At 41.6% G+C, this 24507-nt stretch overlaps 1 protein-coding gene and 1 long non-coding RNA gene across 3 annotated transcripts in view; one reads left to right on the top strand and one right to left on the bottom strand.

Moving 5' to 3' along the window:
* The first annotated feature begins 6382 nt into the window (after nt 1-6382).
* The window catches only part of LOC105474621 (5-methyltetrahydrofolate-homocysteine methyltransferase), a 106897-nt gene continuing 88772 nt past the window's right edge, over nt 6383-24507 (top strand). The window contains exons 1-5 of one of the 2 annotated variants that reach the window (XM_011729436.2): nt 6383-6935; nt 14504-14715; nt 17196-17285; nt 19152-19221; nt 20953-21045. In XM_011729436.2, the coding sequence (XP_011727738.2) occupies nt 6902-6935; nt 14504-14715; nt 17196-17285; nt 19152-19221; nt 20953-21045 (499 nt within the window). In that variant the 5' untranslated portion in view covers nt 6383-6901. Of the gene's footprint in view, nt 6936-14500; nt 14716-17195; nt 17286-19151; nt 19222-20952; nt 21046-24507 lie in introns of both variants that reach the window. The other variant, XM_011729434.3, reaches the window with a different exon arrangement.
* LOC139357308 (uncharacterized) lies at nt 12300-14347 on the bottom strand. The gene is made up of 3 exons (XR_011610274.1): nt 14263-14347; nt 13033-13147; nt 12300-12359 (listed from the first exon to the last, which is right to left on the bottom strand). It is a non-coding gene; the product is annotated as an uncharacterized lncRNA (long non-coding RNA).

Here is a 24507-nt window from a genome sequence, read left to right as displayed (position 1 = left end):
GTTTTATGTTTCGTTTTGGGCTTACACTTAACACTTAACAATAACGGACAGACAGTAATAACGATGAGCATTCGCGAGCGCGTGTCGGACTTCCGACCTGAGTCAGACGGGGCAACCAAGGATGGAGGCCCCCAGATGGGCACTGGGGAACGTCTCCCACCAGTCCCGAGTGGCTGTCTTCTAGCGCGTCCGCCAAGACCGTGCCACTTACAGAACAGACCAATACAGATTACAGATTACGGATTTCGCGAAATTTCAGGGAGACAGACAGAGACAAAGACAGAGACAGTGACAAAGCCGGCTTACCTACAGATTAAGATCCGTTGACTTGGGGGTCTGGTGGGCTTGGGGGAAATCCCGGACGAGCCCCCATTTGTTATGCCCAGACCGTTTATTCCCCGAAGAAGACCACCAGAGTCCAGAGTCAAAGCTAAGCAGCAAGGATCTTTATTACAGGTTCGAACCTGGAGCTCTCACTTGCTCGTGAAACGAGACGGGCAGGAGAGCTCCCCTACTGAGCTCCGAACAATGTTATATAGTCTAAGGAAAGTAGGCATAGAATCATTATACAAATTAGAGGTATGATTGGCTGGAGTTTGAACAAAGCGATTTGGCAAACTATGATTGGTTCCCGCCATTTCTGATATTTCAGTACAACCCTTGAGGCAGAAGAGCAGTTTTGCACAAAGGCAGTTAATTATATTGCATCAGGTTGCACGACCAGTTTATGGCTATCTTGCTTAAACACACCTTGTGACCTGGCTATCTTACTTAAACATTCCTTGTGACCTGGCCTCAGAAAGAGAAACATGTACTTACAGAACTTACAAAACCTCTGGTACGTGCAAAGATTAGAGAGCAGAACAAGGGTGTAGCGGGTGGGGGGCGGGTACACATCTATCTTTGTGTCCTTTCACATTTGTCTCACACGAGCAGAGGGATGACTTTGAGTTCTGTCTGTCCTTTGTCCACAAGAGATTTTCTTGTGGGCAAATTGTGAGGGAGGGAGGTATATGGCTTTAAAAAAATCTTTGTTGCTATCTTATTTAGGAATAGAATGGAAGGCAGGCTTGCTCACTGCAGTTCCCAGCTTTAATCCTCCCTTTGGCTCAGTAATTTTGGGGTCCCAAGATTTTTTTTTTTTTTTTTTGAGACAGAGTCTCACTCTGTTGCCCAGGCTGGAGGGCAGTGGCACGATCTCAGCTCACTGCAACCTCTGTTCCCAGGTTCAAGGGATTCTTCTGCCTCAGCCTCCTTTGTAGCTGGGGCTACAGGTGCACGCCACCATGCCTGGCTAATTTTTGTAATTTTAGTAGAGACGGGGTTTCACTATGTTGGCCAGGCTGGTCTCGAACTTCTGACGTCAAGCGATCCGCCCATCTTGGCCTCCTAAATTGTGGGATTACAGGTGTGACTCTGCACTTGACTCCAAGATTTATTTGCCTTTCACAATATGAACCCTATGTTATAGGGTGAAGATTAAATATGAGATTGTACCTAAGAATTTAGAAATTCACCTGACAGTATATGTAAGCTAAAATCCATTTTTGCATTTAATTTTAGTCCTGTCTACATTTAAGTGCTAGCATAGTTAGCTAGGTAAAAGATGAACTGTCTTTGGATAATTCAGAATGCTTCTGTCCAAGTGAAGTTTAAAAAAAAAATGCTTCTGGAGTTCCTGGAACAGGTGGCACAAATTCAGTCAATTGATACCCTCTGGTGTCAAGTCTCACAGAGAGAGACAGCAAGTATCTAACTCAGTACGGGAAGAAAGGGAGAGCAAGCCCTTCCAGGGCTATTGGTTACAATAAAATGACATTCCTTTTTACCTTGTACCTGGTGCCAGGGCCATATCCCACAGATTCAAAATTCAGCTCGGTTAGTGCAATCCGTATGGGTAATCATAACAGTTGTTGACCTATGTGATAAGGCCCCTCAACCATCCGAATGGACTTCCCACTCAGCCAGGGGACACTTAAAATGTAACCTGAGGCCGGGTGCAGTGGCTCATGCCTGTAATCCCAGCACTTTGGGAGGCCTAGGCGGGTGGATCGAGAGGTCAGGAGATTGAGACCATACTGGCCAACGTGGTGAAACCTCGTCTCTACTAAAAATACAAAAATTAGCTGGGCATGGTGGCACATGCCTGTAATCCCAGCTACTAGGGAGGCTGAGGCAGGAGAATGGCTTGAACCAGGGAGTCGGAGGTTGCAGTGAGCCGAGATCGCACTACTGTACTCCAGCCTGGGGACAGAGCCAGACTCCATCTCAAAAAAAAAAAAAAGAAAAAGTAACCTGAAAGACTGGTTCAGGTCATGAAGAAAAGTGGGGCCTGGGCCATGCCTCATTATGCCTGTCAGGCATTAACATTAACATAGACTTTAAATCTGATAAGAGGCATTTACAATCTATTCTCTCTGTAGCCTGCTACCTGAAGGCTTCCTCTGCACAATAAGAACTTTGGTCTTCACAATCCTTTAACCCAGACATTTGCTTTCTATTGATCCCAGGTCTTTAGATAAACTCAACCAATTGTCAACCAGAAACTTTTTAAATCTGCCTATAACCTGGAAGTCTCCCCACCCCCACCCCATGCCTGGCTTCAACTTGTTCCACATTTCTGAACTGAACCAATGTATTTCTTAAGTGAATTTGATTGAAGTCTCATGTCTCCCTAAAATGTATAAAACCAAGTTGCACCTCAACCACCTTGGGCACATGTTCTCAGGACCTCCCGAGGGCTGTGTCATGGGCCATGGTCACTCATATTTGGCTCTGAATAAATCTCTTCAAATATTTTACAGAGTTTGACTCTTTTTGTCAACAATACTGTGAAGGGATTTGAGGGAAGGAAATCGCGGGGCTCACCATTGTGACAGGGATCTTCTGGGGGAAAACCCACAGTCACCCCAAAAGACTCCAGAGGTAGTACATCCTTGTTCCAGATCTGGTCCACAGTTTATATTTGCCAGACTCTTGACTAGCAGCACACAAAGAGCCACCTAATGGGTTTGACACAACCACCAAGACCAGAGAATAATGTATAAAGCTGGAAAGTCAATTTGCTACTGGTATACAGTAGGAGTTGGATATTTAGGTTCACTGATCACCACTTCTATCTATGAAGACAACTCCACAGGGAAAGAAGTCCCACATCACTAAGACGTTGTTTGGACCCTAACCTCTAAACAATGGGTTTGTGTTGGATGAGTTTAATGAGGATGAGCTTAAAGAGGGGGAAAAAAGCAGGCTAGCAGGTTATCACCAACTTAAAATAGCAGGTTCTCTCCTACAGAGATAGAGACCCTTGTTAGTCCCACCCCATCCACATATATCATTGTATTAGTTTCCAAGGATTGCTTTAGAGTTTCTGAGGAAGTACAACAACTGAGTGGCTTAAAACAACAGAAATTTTTACATGACAGTTCTGGAAGCAAGAAGTCCCAAATCAAGGTGCAGGCAGAGTAGTGCTTTCTCTGAAACCTACAGGGGAGAATCGTTTCTTGTCTCTTCTAGCTTTGGGTGTCTGCTGGCAATCCTTGGACTTCCCCAGTTTGCAGGTGCTTCCCTCCAGTCTCCACCTTTGTTGGCAAGTGGCTCTTTTCTCCTCGTGTGTCTCCTCTTCTCATAAGGACACGAGCTATGCTGGATGATAATCTCATAACTAAACTAACCGGCAACAAACCTATTTCCAAATAGGGTCATTAAGGTCATTTTTTTTTTTTTTTTTTTTTTTTGAGTCTGAGTCTCTCTCTGTCACCCACGCTGGAGTGTAGTGGCTCACTCTCCACCCACTGCAACCTCTACCTCGCCAGGTTCAAGCGATTCTCCCACCTCTGCCTCCAGCAGCTGGGATTACAGGCATGTGCCCCACGCTTGGCTAATTTTTGTGTTTTTCTTTTTTTTTTTTTGAGATGGAGTTTCACTTTTGTTGCCCAGGTTAGAGTGCAATGGCACAATCTGGGCTCACTGCAACATCCACCTCCCGGGTTCAAGTGATTCTCCTGCCTTGGCCTCTCGAGTAGCTGGGATTACAGGCATGAGCCACCACACCCAGCTAATTTTGTATTTTTAGTAGAGACGGGTTTCTCCATGTTGATCAGGCTGGTCTCGAACACCCGACCTCAGGTGATCTGCCCACCTCAGCCTCCCAAAGTGCTGGGATTACAGGTGTGCGCCACCATGCTCGGCTAATTTTTGTTCGTTTAGCAGAGACAGGGTTTCACCATGTTGCCCAGGCTAGTCTCGAACTCCTGGCCTCAAACAATCCACCAGTCTCGGCCTCCCAAAGTGCTGGGATTGCAGGTGTGAGCCACTGCACCTAGCCTGCATAGGGTCATATTCTGAAGCACTGAAAGTTAGGGCTTCAACATATCTTTGAGGGGGACATATTGCAACCCATACAGTATTCTTGGAACTTTAAACTGCGTGAGTTTTTGTACTAGAAATTCACTGTCCCTTCAGGCACTATGCATTCCTCTAGTCTTGTTACTCTTATGACTTTAAGAAATACAGAATTTGGTCAGTTTTAGCTGAGAAAGTAAACTTTGATGACTTGCATCAAACAGGGACTGGCACACGACTCCTGGAATTTCCAGTAAGAGAATGTGAGTAGGGGGACAGTTGCCAACTAGGTGGCTGAAAGATCACATGTCGACAAACTTTGAGGGATACATAATTAAAAAACTAGCTTGAACCCGGGAGGTGGAGGTTGCAGTGAGCCGAGCCGAGATTGCGCCACTGCATTCCAGACTGGGCAACAGAATGAGACTCCGTCTCAAACAAACAAACAACTAGCCCTTATAATTTTTTTTTTTTTTTAAACAGGTGCATCTTTACACAGGTAAATTTTACTACTTTTTTTTTTTGCAGATAAAAACTCAGGAGTTGAGAAATGAATAAATATAATAATCAATATGAGAAAACCATCATGATTTATCAAGCCTGGATAAATAATTTAATAAGTTCAGCATAGAAGACCTTGCTTTTCTTTCTTTCTTTTCTTTCTTTCTTTCTTTCTTTCTTTCTTTCTTTCTTTCTTTCTTTCTTTCTTTCTTTCTTTCTTTCTTTCTTTCCTTCTTTCTTTCTTTCCTTTCTTTGTCTCTCTCTCTCTTTCTTTCTTTCTTTCTTTCTTCCCTCCTTCCCTCCCTCCCTTCCTTCTCTCTCTCTCTCTCTCTCTCTCTCTCTCTCTCTCTCTCTCTCTCTCTGTTTCTTTCTCTTATTTATTTCAGTAGGTTTTCCGGGAGCAGGTGGTGTTTGGTTACATGAATAAGTTCTTTAGTGTGATTTGAGATTTTGGTGCACCATCACCCAGGCAGTGGAAACTGCACCTAATGTGTAGTCGTTTATCCCTCACCCACTCTCACCCTAGCCCTTATAATCTTAAGATTTTTGGGTATTTAGGGACATCTCATTCCTCCCTCTCTTCTTTGTTGCATTCTCTCTTTCCTACTCCATTCCCCCCACCTTCCAAGTAGGACCACCTTTGGTAAGAATGTGATACACGTTAACATAATTTTTCAAACCTTCAAAATTGAGGTATAATTACATACAGTAAAATGAGAATGGCATGCAAATTTGTGCCTTTTTTAAAGCTTAGTAAACGTCATAATTTGGTTATAATTTTAATTTTTCTGGATGCATTTGCTTTGCCTCACATCTACCATGCTCAGCCGTACACAGCTGCCCTTTATTTTAGAATTCTCTGAAGTGCTGTGTTGTACACAGGGAGCTTCTCCTGACTAGAACAACCTTACCTGGCACCACTCTTCCCTCAGGACCCAGATTCTTCTTTGAAACCTTTCCCAAGCCCCTTTGAATACTGCAGCTCTTTCAAAATGTATGTGGTTCTTTTTTCCCTGTTCAATTATTAATCGAACTAGGTAGAGTTCCTCCTCCAAGAAGGAGGTGGGGGTGCGATGTAGCTTGTCTGATTTTGCATTCCAAGTGTGTACCCCAATGCCTGACACATAGTAGGTGCTCAATATACTTTTACTGTCAATAAGTGACAATATGGTAAATTCAGAGTTTTCATAGCGCGGTCACACGATCTCATTTAATGCCTATTACAACGCTAAAAATTTCTAATTACTACCATCCTATCATTCTTGTTTAGAGTGTGGAGACTGAGAGGTTAACGGTCTTGCCCAGCGCCAGTCAACAGCAAAACGGAACTAAAATTTCAGGCTGGACACCACGCAGCGTGTCGAAGTCAGCACGAACTTGGCGCTGTGACTTTTCCTTAGAGGGGCCACTTCGGCTTACACTTCCGGATCCTGGGCACTGAGACGCTAAAAACCCCGGCGGGCAACTGGGGAGCGGGACTACATCTCCCAGAGAGCCCCGGGGCTAACCTGCAGGTGAGTGGTTTACATTGATAGCCAATGTGGCTGCGAGGAGCTCGTGCAGCCCAATCACAGGCCGGAAGGGGCGGGACCTCCCACGCCAAGGCCAGATTGAGCGCAGAACTAACGGCGCTCTGAAGAGTCCTAAACGTCTACGGGGCTTAGAGCCGGATGCCACGTTGTCCTCCTCTCCGGGTTTTCTCTTGGGTCCTTTTCTGTGCCCTCCCGCGACTCCGCCTCCGGCCGCGCGTGTCTGGCAGCTAGGCAGACACCAAGGACTGGCCGGGAACCCGGGAAGAAAGCACGTGCTCCAGCAGTTGCCGCGCCGCGCGTCTGCCCGTCAGCCCCGCGCCCAGCCCCGAGAGAGGCCCTAGGGCGCAGCGGGCTTTCGGGGTCCTCAGTTCCCCCGCGACGCGAGCCAACGGGAGGCGTCAAAAGACCCGGGCCTTCTGTGGCAGGTTCGCCTGGCGCTGGCTGGCGTGGCCCTTGGCCGTTGTCACCTGTGGAGAGCGCGTCTTCCCCGCCGCGCCCTCTGCGCGAGGAGGAGACTCGACAGCATGTCACCCGCGCTCCAAGACCTGTCGCAACCCGGTAATGCTGCGACCCCGTCCGCGTGGTTCGGTTGTGTTTCTTAACTCGTGCTGTGGCCTCCTAATCCCTGGGGCGATTCCCTTCTGCGGCGGGAGACGCCCGGCGGGGTTTCCCCGCGTGCGGGCGGCACCTTGAGAACTCGGCGCTGTAGCCCGGAGGGCCCCGTGATTTGCTTCACTCTTTCTCCGACCTTCACCTCTTCCTCCTCAGGCAAACCATCAAAACCTGCAAAAAGCTTCCTCCCCTTGCCCCCGGAACACATTCTTAACGTCACAGTAACTAAACTTTCCAGTTCGACGCAGCATAAACCAGCTGGGCCCCCGAAGTTTCGCGTGGTGTGACGTAAATATTGTTGCTCACCTATTGCCAAAGAAAGTCCAGTCGCGGAGAGACAGACGAGGAAACTCAGAACTCTTTAAAATTACTACTTGGAACTTTTTGTTTTCTGCGTCTACGCATACTGCTGCAAAACCGCAATATGCATAGACTCACTGTTAAAATAGATGAACAGATCCCACCCTCCAGATACCGAGATGGGACGTAGTAATTTCAAGCGATTCTGATATTGGTGGCCCTGGCATCAACAATGAGAAAAAGCTAGTTTAGCACAAGAACTGAGCGTAATGTTAGCTTTGTAATGAGCTCTGGATCTCTAAGGTCATGCCTGATTATAATTTGTGGGCAGATACGCTCATAAAAACGTACTAGATGTAGCACCGAGAATTAGTGATAAGTACAGAACAGTAAATATCCTATGACATAGTGGGGGATGTTTAGCTTCAGGAAGAGGGGGAATACTAAATTCGTAACGTGCAAGGAAATTTGTCAGAGGTTAACTGGTAACTCTTGATTCTTGGGTTCTGACAACGGGACTGATAGGATTGTCCTTGAGACTAGTAGGACTGTGGCTGAGAAAGACATCACTGCTGTTATTAAATAAGATGTAAACCTCTTAAATAAGATTTAACATCGCTGCTGTTATTAAATAAGATGTAAACCTCTCATAGAGGTTTACATCTTATTTAATAAATGATCATAGGGAGATCATATGTTTATTTGGATAATATCTTTTACTCATAATTTCTGGCCTCCCCCTTCCCATTTAATTTAAACAAGTAAAGTTATTTCCCTTTCATCTGAATTTAGGTGTCATTATTAGAAGCAAAATGCCACTGAAGACTTAAAATACTGTGAATAGTGAGTGATTTTTTTTTTTTTAAACAGAAAATGAAAATTGTTGAATGTTTGAATCTAGCCTAATCCCTTCACCCCAAGGCTGGCTTCTAGAGTTGAGCACTGAGTGGAGTTTAACCAAGTCTAGGGCCTCTGAAGTTCTGAATCAGGCCAGTGCGCCTAGAAAAGACCTTAGAGGTAGTCCAGCATCTGTCTATGTGAGCAACTTCTTTTGGGATTAGAATCAGATTTTAACTTCCTAATATCCCTTAGTAGTTTACTGGTGTACAATCTTAATGAAATTTTAATGGAGAGCTGAGAATTCCTGATTCTCAAGGTTGGGCCTTAAAACGAAATGCGACTTCAGACCATGTTTGTGTGCCCTGGGGAAGGAGGATGGTGGGCTAGCAAATACATCTTGGGAGAAAATTTTAACTACAGCTTCTAAAGGTTTCTTGGTTTCTTCCTTGCTTAGTACTATGAGTGTTATTTGGAACTCAGTTGATGAATGATTAATGAAGGAATGAATAAATGATCCAGTTAATTGCTATCAGCCTAATTCTTCTCTAGGTTATTAAAATCGAAGGAAATAATATATATTAAAAATGGAATACTGCACAAGCGAAGAGATGCCCACAGAGAGGCTGGGCGTGGTGGCTCGCATCTGTAATCCCAGCACTTTGGGAGGCTGAGGCAGTCGGGTCACCTAAGGTCAGGAATTCGAGACCAGCCTGGCCAACATGGTGAAACCTCATCTGTACTAAAAATACAAAAATTAGCTGAGTTTATGGTGAGCACCTGTAACCCCAGCTGCTCAGGTGGCTGAGGCAGGAGAATTGCTTGAACCCTGGAGGCGGAGGTTGCAGCGAGCCGAGACTCCAGCCTGGGTGACAAAGTGAGACTCCAGCCTGGGTGACAAAGTGAGACTTAGTCTCCAAAACAAACAAACAAACAAAAAAACCCAAAAAACAGTGTAGCAAGTGTGTGCAAACTAGAAATTAGAGATCCGAAAATGAAAGAGAAAAGTATCTTGCAAGTGACTTGTAGGTCATTAGTAAGACTTTTTAATAAAGCAAAGAGGGGACACTGGTGAGAAAGCATTGGGATTATTTGATGATAATGCAGAAAATGAAAATGTGCTTTTGCTCTGTGTGTTCCCCATTTAGCACAGTGGAAAGAGGAGTCCTAAGTAAGTCAGACCTACTTGGGGTCATTTTACCTTCAGGGGAGATGAGTTCTTGACACTGCAATTTGTAACTTACATGCACATATTAGATATTTATTTGTTTAGGCCTTCATCTTGTCATTCTTTAGGCTAGTTCTTAAAGGTGGTGCTAGCTGACTTACCCCGCCTCCAAATCTGACTAGGGCTTTAACCACTTATTCCCATGTTTATTTTTTGGAACACTTGCTGTGAATCAGAATATTGTTAGCTAGAAAATAAGATGTTAATGGCAGGGGAAAAAACCCCACAAAGTATATTCCCTTAATCCACTCAAAACTGGAGAAAATACTGTGTGATCTCTTAGGCTTACAAGCCAAGAATGTTCCTTGGGACTCTCCTCTGCACTGCAGTTATTTACATATACTTATATATGTTAAACATAAAAATATTTCTGAAATAGTGTTATAACTAGTCAGCTAAATGAAGGAACTAACTGCAAAACTATATTCTTATATTTACTGTGAAAGACAATCAGAAAGAACCAGCTTTATTTAGAACTTGACTAGTCAGTAGTGAAATATACAGAACGTTCTAGACCTAATGAACTGAATACAGATAAATACAATATTGTTGTTGTTGTTTTTCATAGAAGAGTGACATTTCAGTAGATCCCCACTCTGCCAAGGGAAAGAATTGTCAAGGTGGCTTATTCTTTTGAGCAAGTTCTGATAGTAATTAGAAACCGGTGAATTAGAATGGTAATTAAAGCCAGTGAAAAATGACCTCCTACTGGAAAAGCTGGAGGAATACAGAAGGCTAAGATAGTGGACACTTCATACCAACAGATCTTCTGAAGGAAGACTTCTTAGTTTCTCTAAATGGGAAATCTTACATTATCCTCTAAAGGAAAAATAAGCAAGTAGATAATGAGGAAGCAATGGTTTTTCTTTTTTTCTTTTTTTTGAGACAGTCTCACTCTGTTGCCCAAGCTGAGTGCAGTGGCATGATCACGGTTCACTGCAGCCTGGACTTCCCAGGCTCAAGCAGTTCTCTTGCCTCAGCCTTCCTAGGAGCTGGGACTACAGGTGCACACCACCATGCTTGGCTAATTTTTGTTTTTTTGTAGAGACGAGGTCACTGTGTTGCCCAGGCTGTGTTCGAACTCCTGGATTCAGTGATCTACCTACTTCGGTCTGGCAAAGTGTTGGGATTACAGGCATGAACTGCCACACCCAGCCTGAGTAATGGATTTTTAAGGGCCTCAGTTGCATAGGAGTTTTTTATTCAGTCCGCAAAATTCCTGCTCATATGTGTTTTGTTATATATTCCTTTTTGTCTGTATTTTCCATTCACAATTCTCTTGTTTCCATAGACTGCCTTTTTCACATATATTCGTATATTTATACATTTTGTTGTAAACTCTATAGGTATTTTTAAATTCACATTGTACATTACATTCTGGAATGTACAAGGAACTAACACAAATCAATGAGAAAACAAATTAGCTTTAGACATTGAAGAATCTTCCCCCAACCTATCGTCTATTATTTTTGTCTATGGTGACTTTCATTTAACAGAAATCCTTGGTTTTTATGTAATCAAATTCATCGTTTTTTTTTAAAATTAAGAGGTTGGTCTTTTTGCATCTTAAGAAGTTCCTCTTCATTTGAAGTCATAAAGTTCTTCCACATAAATTATACAGTAAGTTTGTCAGGTTTCTAAAAAACCAAAGCAGATGTTTTTAAAAACTTTTGATCTCTTGCCTATATGGTGGCTCAACAAACAAGATACCAGAAATTGCATGTGTGGGGCTGGGTTGTTTTATGGTAAATAGTGAACTGTCTTAAAGTCCAAAAACAAAGCTTATTATTTCTGGATTGAAAAGGGTATACAGTAAGGGCCCCATGGAAAAGTACTAAGACTTTTTATGAAAATGAGAGGAGGGGTGGAGGCTCTCTGAGTGGTTAGATTTGCTAAACATGTGTGCACTCGCTCAGTGGAGAAGATGGGAAGAAGGGCGTGTAAATAATAGGATATTGATTGATATTGATTAATCATTTTGCTGATGTCAAAGAATATACTTCACTGTCTGTGGAAAAGATTGCCTTTTTTTCCCTAGAAAGTTTGAATACCTTTTAAATATGAAATGTCACGTGTATGACCTATTTCGCCACTGCCACACCCCATGCTCACACCAGCCTTATAATTCAGTCACTCACTTAAGTTCACGTGATGTCATTTCAGGGAGAATTGCAGCTACATCCTTTTGAGAAGAAAGCGATTCATTTGGGCATGTAGGTTACAGTCTTTAGTTCTTTGTCTTCTCATTCCTCATGTGAAATTATCTACATTTAACAGCTTTCACTGGGTATTTTCTTCTTTCACCTGACTGAAGAAGACATTACCAAACCTGCAAGTATGCCATTCCCGCCCCAACGTGAACAACTGAGAGCTTCAGGCTTTACATGATTTTTCACAGCCCACTGAACTTTGTAATATATAGAACACAATCGTTAGAGCTTCAGTCCCAGCTCTGCAATAATACCAACATAATAAGAGTAGCTAATATTTATCAGATGTTTACTATACATCAAACACCAATGTCTCATTTCATGACTTGTGTGACTTAAGAGGTCCAATTCTTAACATATGGTCTCATTTTGGTATCACAATTCCAATGATGAGGGCAGGGCCGATGTTCTCTCATCTTGCTGAAGCATGGAGAGGACTTGTCTAAAATCCCATAGCTACTAAGGGGAACTGGGGCTAAAACCCAGATTTCTTGGATTTTCACACCCTGCCACTATTAGCTTAAGCCTATCAAATTCTGAGTGCTTATTGGCTGGTAGGGTAGTCACATCATGGAGTGCCTAAATTAATGCTGCATGTGAATTTACCGTGTCTACTATAGGTTGAAATGATGCCCACTGCCTGATGCCTACCAGTCTTTCTGTTATACATGCTTCATTAAGCCCTACCTTTTCTCCGCATTTCCCGAGAAGTGGTTTTCTTTGGTTCTTGAAGTACTTTTGGTCAGATCATTAGAACTTAACTTCGTTCCTTTATCAGGAAGTGTTTTCTCTCACCTGCGAGTTCAATAAACACAATTAGCCAGTGAGGTGGCTTTGGAAAGGAATAGTACATCCTGAAAGAAACAGTGCTTTGGAAAAGAAATGAGATATTGGATATTGCAAATTTTTCTTTCAGGTTACTAGAGCCATCTTCCTGAAGCCCACTTGGAGAAAGTCACTCAAAAAAGTTCTGTGACCACCATTTAGCCCCAGTTCCTGTGTTGTATACTTGAGACCCTGGACAGTAAGACAAGGCAGGGTTGTAAGTTTGCACCCAATACCAGCTTACAAATATTCTTAAGTTACTGGTTTGGGTTTTAAATTATCTTTGCCTGTTGTTTCTCATCTACCCTCACTTTTTTGTCATTTCAATTAAAGAAATATTTGCCAAGTACTGACCTTGGTGTTGCTAGGCATGAGCTCCAAGGAGCTCAAATAGCTTAGAACCAGCTCCGTTTGACTTCAGCTTTTCTTGCCTCTTAGGGAGCACAGAAGGAATGGGTTGGTGTCATTAAGGTTTGTTTTGAGTAACATGTATTCACTCTGATATGCTATAGGGAGTTGTTGAAGATGTTTGAGCAGAGGAAGCAACTGGTTTAAAAAATTGTTGTATAGGAAGATTTATCTGGTAGTGGTTCATAGGATGGATTGGAACACAGGGCGACTGGGTATGGTGGTGATCTCTTACCTTTGTAGAACACTTGATAGTTTACAAGGCACTTCCATAGATGTATGATCTCATTTGCATGGATGCAAACTTGAGCTCAGAGAGGATTGGTGATAGCTGGCCTGTGTAGTAAGGGCTTGAAGAAAGGGGTTGTCATAGGGTGAGAAGGTGGGACCATTGTGCATGGCATTTTAGAGGCCAAATCTATAAGGCTTGGGATCTAAGTAGATGTTGGTTATTAGGGAGAATAAGGAGTCAGATAATATTGAGATTTTATGGTTAGTTTTCTGGGAAGGGTGTTGCCATTTACAGAAATCAGGAGATGAGACAGAGAATATATGCAAGTTTGGTTTTGAATATTAGATTGAGGGGCAGGTGGGTAGTTGAGGTAGCGATATCCAGTGGATAGTTTACAAGCTGGGTCTAAGATTGGGGCCAGGTGTTTTTGGTATTTAGAAGGTCATTGGCGTCTTTAGAAAGTAATTTCAGGAGAGTGGTGGAAGAGGAAGCCACCTCAGAAAGATAAGAAATCGGTAGTTGCTGAGGTGGAACTGTGGGAGTGGGAAGGGCTAGATGGGGGAGCAGTGGGAGGTGTTGGTGATCATGCGCTCTTCCTTGGGTGCAGAAAGAAGGGAAATAGAGGAGCCAGACTGCAAGAGGATTTTGAGGTGGAGAGGGTGTGAATTTGAGGAGCCTCCAACAGAAGACTTCTTTGTATAGGATTAGGTGAAATCACTTGTGGAGTGAGGAGGAAAAGGATTTGGTGCTAAAAAAAGCAGAAATTGGGACAGCAGATGTTAGAAGTATTGAGGGAGGTCAAGAAAAGGTGAACCAAAGAAGAGGCTGAACATTACAAATTTTCAGTGACTCCAGTCAGCATAGTTTTGTGGCTTTCCAGTAGGTCATAGAAACCAGAAAGCAGGATTAGAAGGAGTAAGCATTGGGCCCTTTTCTGGACTGGGAATTAGAAGTCAAGGAGCATGGGGAGAGTTGAGAAGTTCAAGGGTGTTAGCCAGTTATTATTTCATAATTGGGCAGAGATGAGTAAAACTCTGTTTGCAGGCCATTATTAGTTCTGGCAATAGGTGAGGGAGAAAGTCAAAGCTAATATTTTAAAGAGTAGTTTGGAATTATTGATGGTTTTCAATTTTCTCTACTAAATCATTTTATTTAGGGAGAGCAAAGTCTTATATCACTGGCCCTTTATTGCCTGTTTTCCTCATCTGTAAAGTAGGAGAAGTTATAGCCTACCTTCACCTTGGTTTTGTGCTTCACCAGGGATTTTGTGCTGTGTGCAATCTTGTATTAGGCTTTGTTACGATTTAACGGCCTTTTTGGGCAGCATTTTCCTATATAGAGTTATGAGTGCATCTTTTATGGACTCCATTTACTCCTTATTGCAGATTATTATAAATTTCTCTCAAGCTCCTCCCTCACACATCTTTTTTACTTTTCATTCTTTAAAGTAAAACTTCCATTTTCTTTAAAGCAGGTCTGAAGAAAACCCCGCGCGATGAGATCGATGCCATTCTGCAGAAGAGGATTATGGTGCTGGATGGAGGGATGGGGACCATGATCCAGCGGCAGAAGCTAAACGAAGAACACTTCCGAGGTCAGGAATTTAAAGATCATGCCAGGCCGCTGAAAGGCAACAATGACATTTTAAGTATAACTCAGCCCGATGTCATTTACCAAATCCATAAGGTAAAGTATTCCTGGGTTGCGAAATGTATTCATTCTGTTATTCTGCGAGCTATTTCATGTATCAGGGCAGATTGCTATGCCAAGTGCTCTGGAGAATAAAGAAGAAAGAGGCAGTTTATTCAGAAAGCAAGTTTTGGACATCAAATAAAAGTTATGTACTGTGTTGGGCACTCAGGATAAGGGGATGAGATAGGTAGGTTGTCTGCCCTTGAGGCATGTAAACTCTAGTGAAAAACTATGAGATTCTGGACAAATAAGGGTTTTCACACTAGTGAATGTGAGAAAACTATCTTATTCAAGTCACTGCAACAGCCCTGATGAAGAAATGCTTAAAGGTGGTGTCTTAGCTTCGGCTGCTATATTACCTGTTACCATAGACTGGGTTATACAAGCACACATTTATTTCTCACAGTTCTGGAAGCTGGAAGTCCACAAAGTGCCAGCAGATCCTGCGTCTGGTGAGGGCCCTCTTGTTTATAGATAGCTATCTTTTTATATCTTTACTTGACGGAGAGCAGAGAGAGGACAAAAAACTCTCATATTTCTTCTTATAAGGGCACTGTTGTGGTCTCAATGTTTGTGTCTCTATGAGATTCGTATGTGAAATCCTAATGCCCAGTGTGATGGTATTAGGAGTTGCCCTTATAAAGAGGCTCAAGGGCACTTATTCACCCCTTCCACCATGTGAAGATACAGTGAGAAGATGCTGTCTATGAACTGGAAAGCTGGCGCTCACCCATTATAAAATTCTAAGATACAACTATCACTCATGTGTTTCATATTTTAGTCTAGTTTTCTATATTTGGATTTTAAAAAATTAAATTGGGATTACATTGCTTCGTACTGTCTTATAATTTGCGTTTATTACTTATATACCATGAGTATTAAATATTCTGAAACATGGTTTTAATAACTTCATAATCTATTCTTTGTATATATCATCATTTATTTAACTAATCTTCTTATTCCTAGGCATTAAGTTTATTTTCAATTTTTCTTGTTCTTTAAAAAAAAACTTAAATTAGTTCTTATGAAACAAATCTCGTAGATAATATATTCCCATTTGACTATACTCTAAATTGCTAATTTTTCCCTAGAGATAACCTCTGATGTTAGTTGGTGTGTGTCGTCCCAGATTCTTTTGTTATGCGTTTTCATGTATATATATGTGTGCATACATGAGTGAATATATATGTAGAAAACTCATAGTACTCTGTTTGTGTGTGTGTTTTAATTTAATGGTGTCGTGCTTTACATATCATTCTATTTTTTTTTTTTATTTAACGATACTTTGCAGAATCTTTCCATGTCAGTATTTGTAGATATCCATTTTTTTTTAGCTGTCACATGGCATGTAATAAAGTGGATATATTTTAGTTTATTTAGCTATTTCCCTATTGGTAGATATTTAGGATGTTTGTTATTGTTACTATAAATATGCATATCTTGGTTTTTTTCTCCCAGTGCTTCTGCAAGCATTGTCCATCGACTTAAGAGGGGTTGGGTTTATTCAGTGTTGGAAAATCAAGGGGGTCAAGTGATTCCAGGGTGCTAGTCAGATTGAGGTTGAGATGATCCAAAGAGTGGAGCCAGGAACACGAGTTTTGGAAGAGAGAGCACAAAGCAGCAACAAGATCTTCAGGGTTTCAGTAAGGATGTGACGCTGGTTCAGAGGGACTAGGAGATGTAGACTGAAAAAATTGTGGTCAGATGTTGAGATCTCTGAGATGGTATACTTCTCCGTAGGCATCAGGTTCTGCCAAAGCAGGAAGAAGATAAGGGAACAGAACTACCGTTTGTTGAGTGCCCATTATGTGCCAGACACTTGATGTTGTTTTTTTGAGACAGGGTCTCACTCTGTCACCCAGGCTGGAGTACCGTGGTGCCACTGTGGCTCACTCTAGCCCACTGTGCCTCACTTGAACCTCTGGGCCCCAGCAGTCCTCCTGCCTTAGCCTTCCAAGTAGCTGGGACTGTGGGCATGTGCCACCATGCCTGGCTAATTTTTTGTATTGTTTTGGTTAGAGACAGGGTCTTTCTATGTTGCACAGACTGATCTTGAACTGGCCTCAAGCAGTCCTCTCACCTTGGCCTCCCAAAGTGCTATGATTATATAAGCCACTGTGCCTGGCTGATGTGTTACTTTATATTAGCAGATAGCTACCCTGTGAAGTAGGGTTATAATATTTTTGAATGAGGAGACTGAGACTCAGAGAGTTTAAGGGACTTGATTAAATTCTTATAACCTTAGGATGTTAACATTGTCTGAAGTCAAGTTCTGTGTTTATTTATTCATACCACATGCCTTTCTGTGAAATCCTTACACCTTTTTTGCATCTCTACCTTCTAATGCAGTGCCTTACTCTTAGTAAGTGGTCAAAAGATAGATGGTGATAATAGTGGTAATGAAAGGGCATGTTTATTCCGGCGGGACAAAAAACTCTAAAGCTCATAATTGACATTATAATCTCTTGTTGCAGGAATACTTGCTGGCTGGGGCAGATATCATTGAAACAAATACTTTCAGCAGCACTAGCATTGCCCAAGCTGACTATGGCCTTGAACACTTGGTAAGAATTCCATTGTTCCATGTGTCTAAGATACTTATAAGCGTTTGCTGCATTGGTAGTTGCTAGTGAGTAAAGCACTAGAAGCTGCAGAGTCAAGCTAATGCCTAGTTATCTGTTGTTTATGATGAGACGGGGAAAATGGTGTGAATCCTTCCTGCTTGTGAACATGGTGGCCCATTCATTTTCCAACTGGCTGCTTTTATGGGCAAGTAATAATCAAGTATAAATGATACTTATTATGCAGTAGCTGTTGATAAAGGCATAATCATTGGCCGTATGCACACAGTATTGTGACGCCTTTTTGAGTATTAGATGGCAGCCTTGGTTTCTTTTTTAAAAATTGTGATTAAATACACATAACATAAAATTTATCATATTTAAGTATACACTTCAGTGGTATTAAGTACATTCACAGTGTTCTGCTGTCATCACCACTGTCCATTTCCAGAACTTTCTCATTTTCCGAAACTGAAACTCTGTACCCATTAAACAGTACCTTCCCATTCTACCCCCAACTCCAGCCCCGGCATACTCTATTCTACTTTCTGTCTCTATGAATTTGACTATTCTAGGTACCTTATGTTGAATCATGTAGTATTTGGCCTTTTGTGACTAGTTTATTTCACTTAATGTAATGTCCTCAAGGTTCATCCATGTTGTTGTGTGTGTCAGAATTTCCTTCCTCTTTAAGGTTGAATAATGTATCATTGTGTGTATATACCGCGTTTTGCTTATTCATCTGTTGATAATTTGGGTTGCTTCTACCTTTCGGCTATTGTGAATATGCAGTGTTGCTATGTACATGTGTATACAAACATCTATTCAAGTTCCCACATTCAGTTTTTTTGTATATATACACAGAAGTCGAACTGTTAGATAATACGGTAATTCTATGTTTAATTTTTTGAGGAACTGCCATACTGCTTTCAGAGTGGCTGTACCTTTTTTTTTGAGCCTGGGTCAGATAGTATAGTACATGTTTCGGCTTTGTTAGCAAAGTCTTTTGCAACTACTCAACTCCATCATGTAGTGTGGAAGCAGCTATAGACATTATGTAAATAAATGGACTTACTTTATCCCAGTAAAACTATTTACAAAAACAGGCAGTGGACCCAATTTGCCCTATGAGCTGCAGTTTGCCAACACCTATTTAGGATATTCTGGTTATTAAATTCCTGGATGTGGTTATTCAAGACACATAGGATCTTAGGAATTCAAAGGGACTTGAAAGTCACGAGTCTAGGTTCTCCCGACTTGGTCTGTGGAAGAGCTTCTGGAGGGCCGTGAACCTTCTTAAATCATAGGGAACACTGTGTGTGTGTGTGTGCATATTTGCTTTTTATTTCCTGGTGAGAGGGTTCATAGCCCTTTATCAAATTATCAGGTGGTTAATAATATGCAAAAAATTCAGAATTACTGATTCCAACTATTGTACACGAATCAGGCCCGGAAAAGTTGCAGTGGGAACTGCCTGGTCAGGCAGTGACAGACTAGTCCTTGCACCTGTGTGTTTTGCCTCTTAAGCCTGTGCTGTTTCCATTGCCTTATTTTTTTCTTAATTCTCAGAATATTTAACTACATAGGTTATTCTCTGACATGCTAGATGTCTAGGGATTGCCCTTTTACCAGCTAGCTCATGGTTTGGGAGGAGAACCTAAAAGCAGTTCTCAAGGATTCTTATCTTTGCTTGCTGCCTTTCAAGTCTGGAGCTGATATGCCTGCTTGGCTAAGATTTCACTCAGACCTCAGATTAATTCACTCTACATTTCGTTACTGAAGAACACTGGGTATTGGATGGTCATGAATCCATTATTTATTGTGTGGAGGAAAAGAAGGACAAGCTAATGTTTGTGGTTGATACATTAGGCCTACCGGATGAACAAGTGCTCTGCAGGAGTGGCCAGAAAAGCTGCCGAGGAGATAACTCTCCAGACAGGTAAGGAATGTTCTTCTCTTTTTTTGCACACGTGGTTCCTTTGATATAGTCAGCTATAACTTGGCTGTCCTTATTGCAGTTTTTCCTTATGTGGCCTTTGGCTTATGAGCAACACTGCAGACACTGTATTTTACATATTTGTAGATTACTTCTCTGCAGTTTCATGATCAAGCACTCAACATCTTTGAATTGATGCCAACCCTGTGGTCCTCGGGTTGCTCTTTCAGCCTGGTTTAGCCTGGCTTGGTAGCGAGGCCCCTGACTTCCTTGTGTATTTAGAGATGAAATAATTTATGTCTCTTTGGAAGCACATCATCAAGTCATTAAAAGTAACAGCTGGCTGTTTTGATGATCTTGGCTATTATTAGGATATTTGATCTCTTTTTTTTAAAGCAACCCTCGTCCCTGTGATTAGCTGATATAGGTAGAGATATTGCCTTTCAAGCATTTTCCCTTTATACTATTGATGTCCTTGAAGGCTCTGTGAAGCACACAAAAAAGTGTGGCATTAGATTCAGTCTTGCTGGGACTTGAAAAGTGGCTCCTGAAATAACTAGCCTCCTGGCTGGATGCCATCAGAACACTTGGGCACCAGCTGGTAGGAGGCTTTGAGGGAGGGAAAGGAATATAAGAAATATATGGAGCCCCTTAAGATTTGGAAACGTGAAGTTATTGCCAACGGGAAAGCAAAATTGCTGTGAAGTTATACACAGCATACTAATGAAGACCAAAGCAGTTTACATGAACTCTGTTTCTAAGAGATAATGTTTAAATTCATGGAAATGCATAGACTATTACTCCAGCAGAGTCACAGGTCAGAGGACAGTGAACCAGCTAAAGCAGGGAGAGATAAGGACATTTTTCTTATACCCACGTTATTGGTTAGCTTTGGGGATGCGAAAGAATATTTGGGCCTGTAACTTGTTCAAAAGCTGGTTTATCAATTAGCTGATAGTCTTCTCCAGTTAAATTACAAAGCATAGTAACCAGGTTATTGAGTGGCTAAAGTCATCAAAGGTAGTGAGCGGTATGACCCTGGCTTCTGTGTAATGAACACAACTTCCCACGCCATTTTTAGAAGCACCTGGACTCCAGGGCAGAGGAAAAGTTATTGAAGAAAAATTTGCTTTGCTTCATACTTCAATTTCAGGCTTTATAATTGTTAATCCTGATTTAGTATTTCCTTCTAGTGAAGGGCCTGCAATATGGTACTAGAAAGCATTTCAAGTTAAATGCTACTGTGAGGTGATTTTGCAGAACTTATGTTAAGTTCAAAACCTTTAGGGCTTTGTAAAAATAGGAGGAGAGGGAATTTGTCCAAACACAGCTCTGGTGATAGAAAAGGATTACTTACTGAAATGTTTTAGTCAGTTGTGTGAGAATACAGAGTTTTGGGGACTGGTTTTGTGATGATACGTGCATATCTCCTATACGGCATAATTTCCTTAGTGGGTTCTGGGGCAGCCCCATGGTCAAATATATATAAGCAGAATCTATGAATCATCTAAGTTGGATAAAGACTATAAATAGTCTCTTGCTAGTTTAGGAGAGGTCAAGTTTTATTGTCAAATTGAAAAAAAAAGTTTGGGCTTTTAGAGCTTTTTGGATTTCAGAGTTGTGTACAAAAGATTATAGATCTGTGTTCTAGAAAAAAATCTTATTGGCTATTCATTCACAGCAAAAAATGTTCAGCCACTTAGAGATTTCACACTTGTTTTTCTTTTCCCAAAGGAATTAAGAGGTTTGTGGCAGGGGCTCTGGGTCCGACTAATAAGACACTCTCTGTGTCCCCGTCTGTGGAAAGACCAGATTATAGGAACATCAGTGAGTATTTACCGTATATAATCGTTGATCTTGGGCAAGTACCTCTGTGCTTCAGTAAGCTATAAATCTGTAAAATGGAACCAATAACAGGGTCTACCTTAGAGTTACTGTGATTTAATCCATGTAAAAGGTGTACAACAGTGCCTGGAATATAGTAGACATCTAAATAGAAAGTTAGCTATGATGATGATTATTATTTGAACTTGCTTTCAAATGTATATGGTGTTGTGTTAATGCTGCTTTGTCAGCTGTGGAAATGAAACCAACTAAAATAAAGCTGTAAACTCAGAAGTTGAGCAAATATGGATACTAGGTTTGTGGTCTATTATAGAATAGCCCACAATATCCTCATTTATCAGAAGGCAGTCTGTACTATCTAGACATCTGTATTAGTCCATTTTCACACTGCTGATAAAGACATACAAGACTGGGCAATTTACAGAAGAAAGAGAGATTTAATGGACTTACAGTTCCATGTGGCTGGGGGAGCCTCATAATCATGGCAGAAGGCAAGGAGGAGCAAGTCACATCTTACATGGATTTCAGCAGGCAAAGAGAAAGCTTGTGCAGGGAAACTTCCCCTTATAGAACCATCAGATCTTGTGAGACTTACTCACTATTACAAGAACAGCACGGAAAAGACCTGCCCCCATGATTCAATTACCTCCCACCAGGTCCTCTCACAACACGTGGGAATTCAAGATGAGATTTGGGTGGGGACACAGCCAAGCCATATCAACATGTTGGCATTATACATGTTATAAACTACCATATATAAACGTACTTATATTGAGATCTGACAAAACATCCAAATATCTAGGTCAGTTTCTAAGCATCAAGACTGTAGAAAACAAAATGCATTAAAATATCAGAGCTGAATAGTCATGATACCATGTCTGGTAATGCAGTCTGTGGAGATGACAAGATCAAGCAAGTATAGTTTGTAGGTTTTTGGTTTATAGAACTTTGTGTGTTGTGATACCACACTTTTTCACCAGGAGCTGCTCATACCAGGCTTATGTATTGTTGATGCTCTCTTTGGTCTAGACATGCCAGTGGGGAGCTAACTTCTCCTTGCTCTTGGGCTGTACAAGGCGAAGTACAGTAAATCTTCACTTAACGTCATTCAGATTCTTGAAAACTGCATCTTTAAGCAAAATGATGCATAGTAGGCCCTCAATTAATGTCATTTCCTTCAACAGAATTTCATTATAATGTTGATTAGAAAGAAAATACTGGTTTTGTTACATATTAGTCAAAGTTGCAATTTCTGAGAACCTGTCAATGATGTTACAGGAGGACTTTATTGTATAGGCTTCTCTATTGGATAACTGAGCATTTTTTTCTTTTTTGGTTGGGAGATAAAATGGGGAGAGAGATGATCTCTCATGTGGAAATAGATAATCAAATACATTTCTTTTTTTTTTTTTATTGAGACAGTGTCTCACTTTGTTGCCTAGGATGGTGTGCAGGGGCACGATCTTGACTTACTGCAGCCTCCACCTCCTGGGTTCGAGCGATTATCCTGCCTCACTCTTCCCAGTAGCTAGGGCTACAGGCGTGTGCCATCATGCCTGGCTAATTTTTATATTTTAAAAGTAGAGTTGGGGTTTTACCATGTTGGCCAGGCTGGTCTTGAACTCCTGACCTCAAGTGATCTGCTCGCCTCAGGCCCCCACAGTGCTGGCGTGAGCCACTGCACTGGGCGAGTCCAAGACATTTCTAACAAAAATTTTACCTAGGAGTGATTGAACACTTTTTGTTTGAGACTGAAATTGCCCACCAGATAGGTTTATTCTCTGACAGTGTTGGTGTAAGAGCAGAGACAAAATCTGCAGGCTTGCAGCCCTTTATCACAGAGTGGCTTCAACTCAACCTGCGACCTGTCCACGTCACTGTGGCATGTTTCTCACAGCCATCTCTTAACCGGTTGATTGAAATGAGCTGTGGAAAGAATGATGTATTTCAGAGATGTTGAATAAGGGGTACATGTTCAAGAAATTCGTACACCTTCCTTCTCACTCCTCAGCTTGTACATGGGAAGTGGAAGTTATGTGGCAGATGTTTAGGAACAGCTGCCTTCAGCTTACTTGCTTACCTTCTGTCCCTGCCACCTTTCTTTATTTGGTTTCTTACAAAAGATCATGTTCTTATGGTACTGGTACCAAAACAGAGATATAGACCAATGGAACAGAACAGAGCCCTCAGAAATAATACCACACATCTACAACTATCTGATCTTTGACAAACCTGACAAAAATAAGAAATGGGGAAAGGATTCCCTGTTTAACAAATGGTGCTGGGAAAACTGGCTAGCCATATGTAGAAAGCTGAAACTGGATCCCTTCCTTATACCTTATACAAAAATTAATTCAAGATGGATTAAAGACTTAAATTTAGACCTAAAACCATAAAAACCCTAGAAGAAAACCTAGGCAATACCCTTCAGGACATAGGCGTGGGCAAAGACTTCATGTCTAAAACACCAAAAGCAATGACAACAAAAACCAGAATTGACAAATGAGATCTAATTAAACTAAAGAGCTTCTGCACAACAAAAGAAACTACCATCAGAGTGAACAGGCAACCTACAGAATGGGAGAAGATTTTTGCAATCTACTCATCTGACAAAGGGCTATTATCCGGAATCTACAAAGAACTAAAATTTACAAGAAAGAAACAACCCCATCAACAAGTGGGCGAAGGATTGAACAGACACTTCTCAAAAGAAGACATTTATGCAGCCAATAGACACATGAAAAAATGCTCATCATCACTGGCCATCAAAGAAATGCAAATCAAAACCACAATGAGATACCATCTCACACCAGTTAGAATGGCGATCATTAAAAAGTCAGGAAACAACAGGTGCTGGAGAGGATGTGGAGAAATAGGAACACTTTTACACTGTTGGTAGGACTGTAAACTAGTTCAACCATTGTGGAAGACAGTGTGGTGATTCCCCAAGGATCTAGAACTAGAAATACCATTTGACCCAGCCATCCCATTATATTTGGGATATACCCAAAGGATTATAAATCATGCTGCTATAAAGACACATGCACACATATGTTTATTGTGGCACTGTTCACAATAGCAAAGACTTGGAACCAACCCAAATGTCCAACAATGATAGACTGGATTAAGAAAATGTGGCACATACACACCATGGAATACTATGCAGCCACAATAGTTCATGTCCTTTGTAGGGATATGGATGGATGAAGCTGGAAACCATCATTCTCAGCCAACTATCGCAAGGACAAGAAAACAAACACTGCGTGTTCTTACTCATAGGGGGGAATTGAGCAATGAGAACACTTGAACACAGGAAGGGGAACATCACACACTGGGGCCTGTTGTGGGGTAGGGGAGGGGGAAGGGATAGCATTAGGAGATATACCTAATGTAAATGACGAGTTGAGTGCAGCACACCAACATGGCACATATATACATATGTAA

The sequence above is a fragment of the Macaca nemestrina genome, chromosome 1 (assembly GCF_043159975.1).
Source record: "Macaca nemestrina isolate mMacNem1 chromosome 1, mMacNem.hap1, whole genome shotgun sequence".
NCBI lineage: Eukaryota > Metazoa > Chordata > Mammalia > Primates > Cercopithecidae > Macaca > Macaca nemestrina.
Note: the sequence above shows the minus strand (reverse complement) of the source record. Positions and strands in the feature narration are given on the sequence as shown.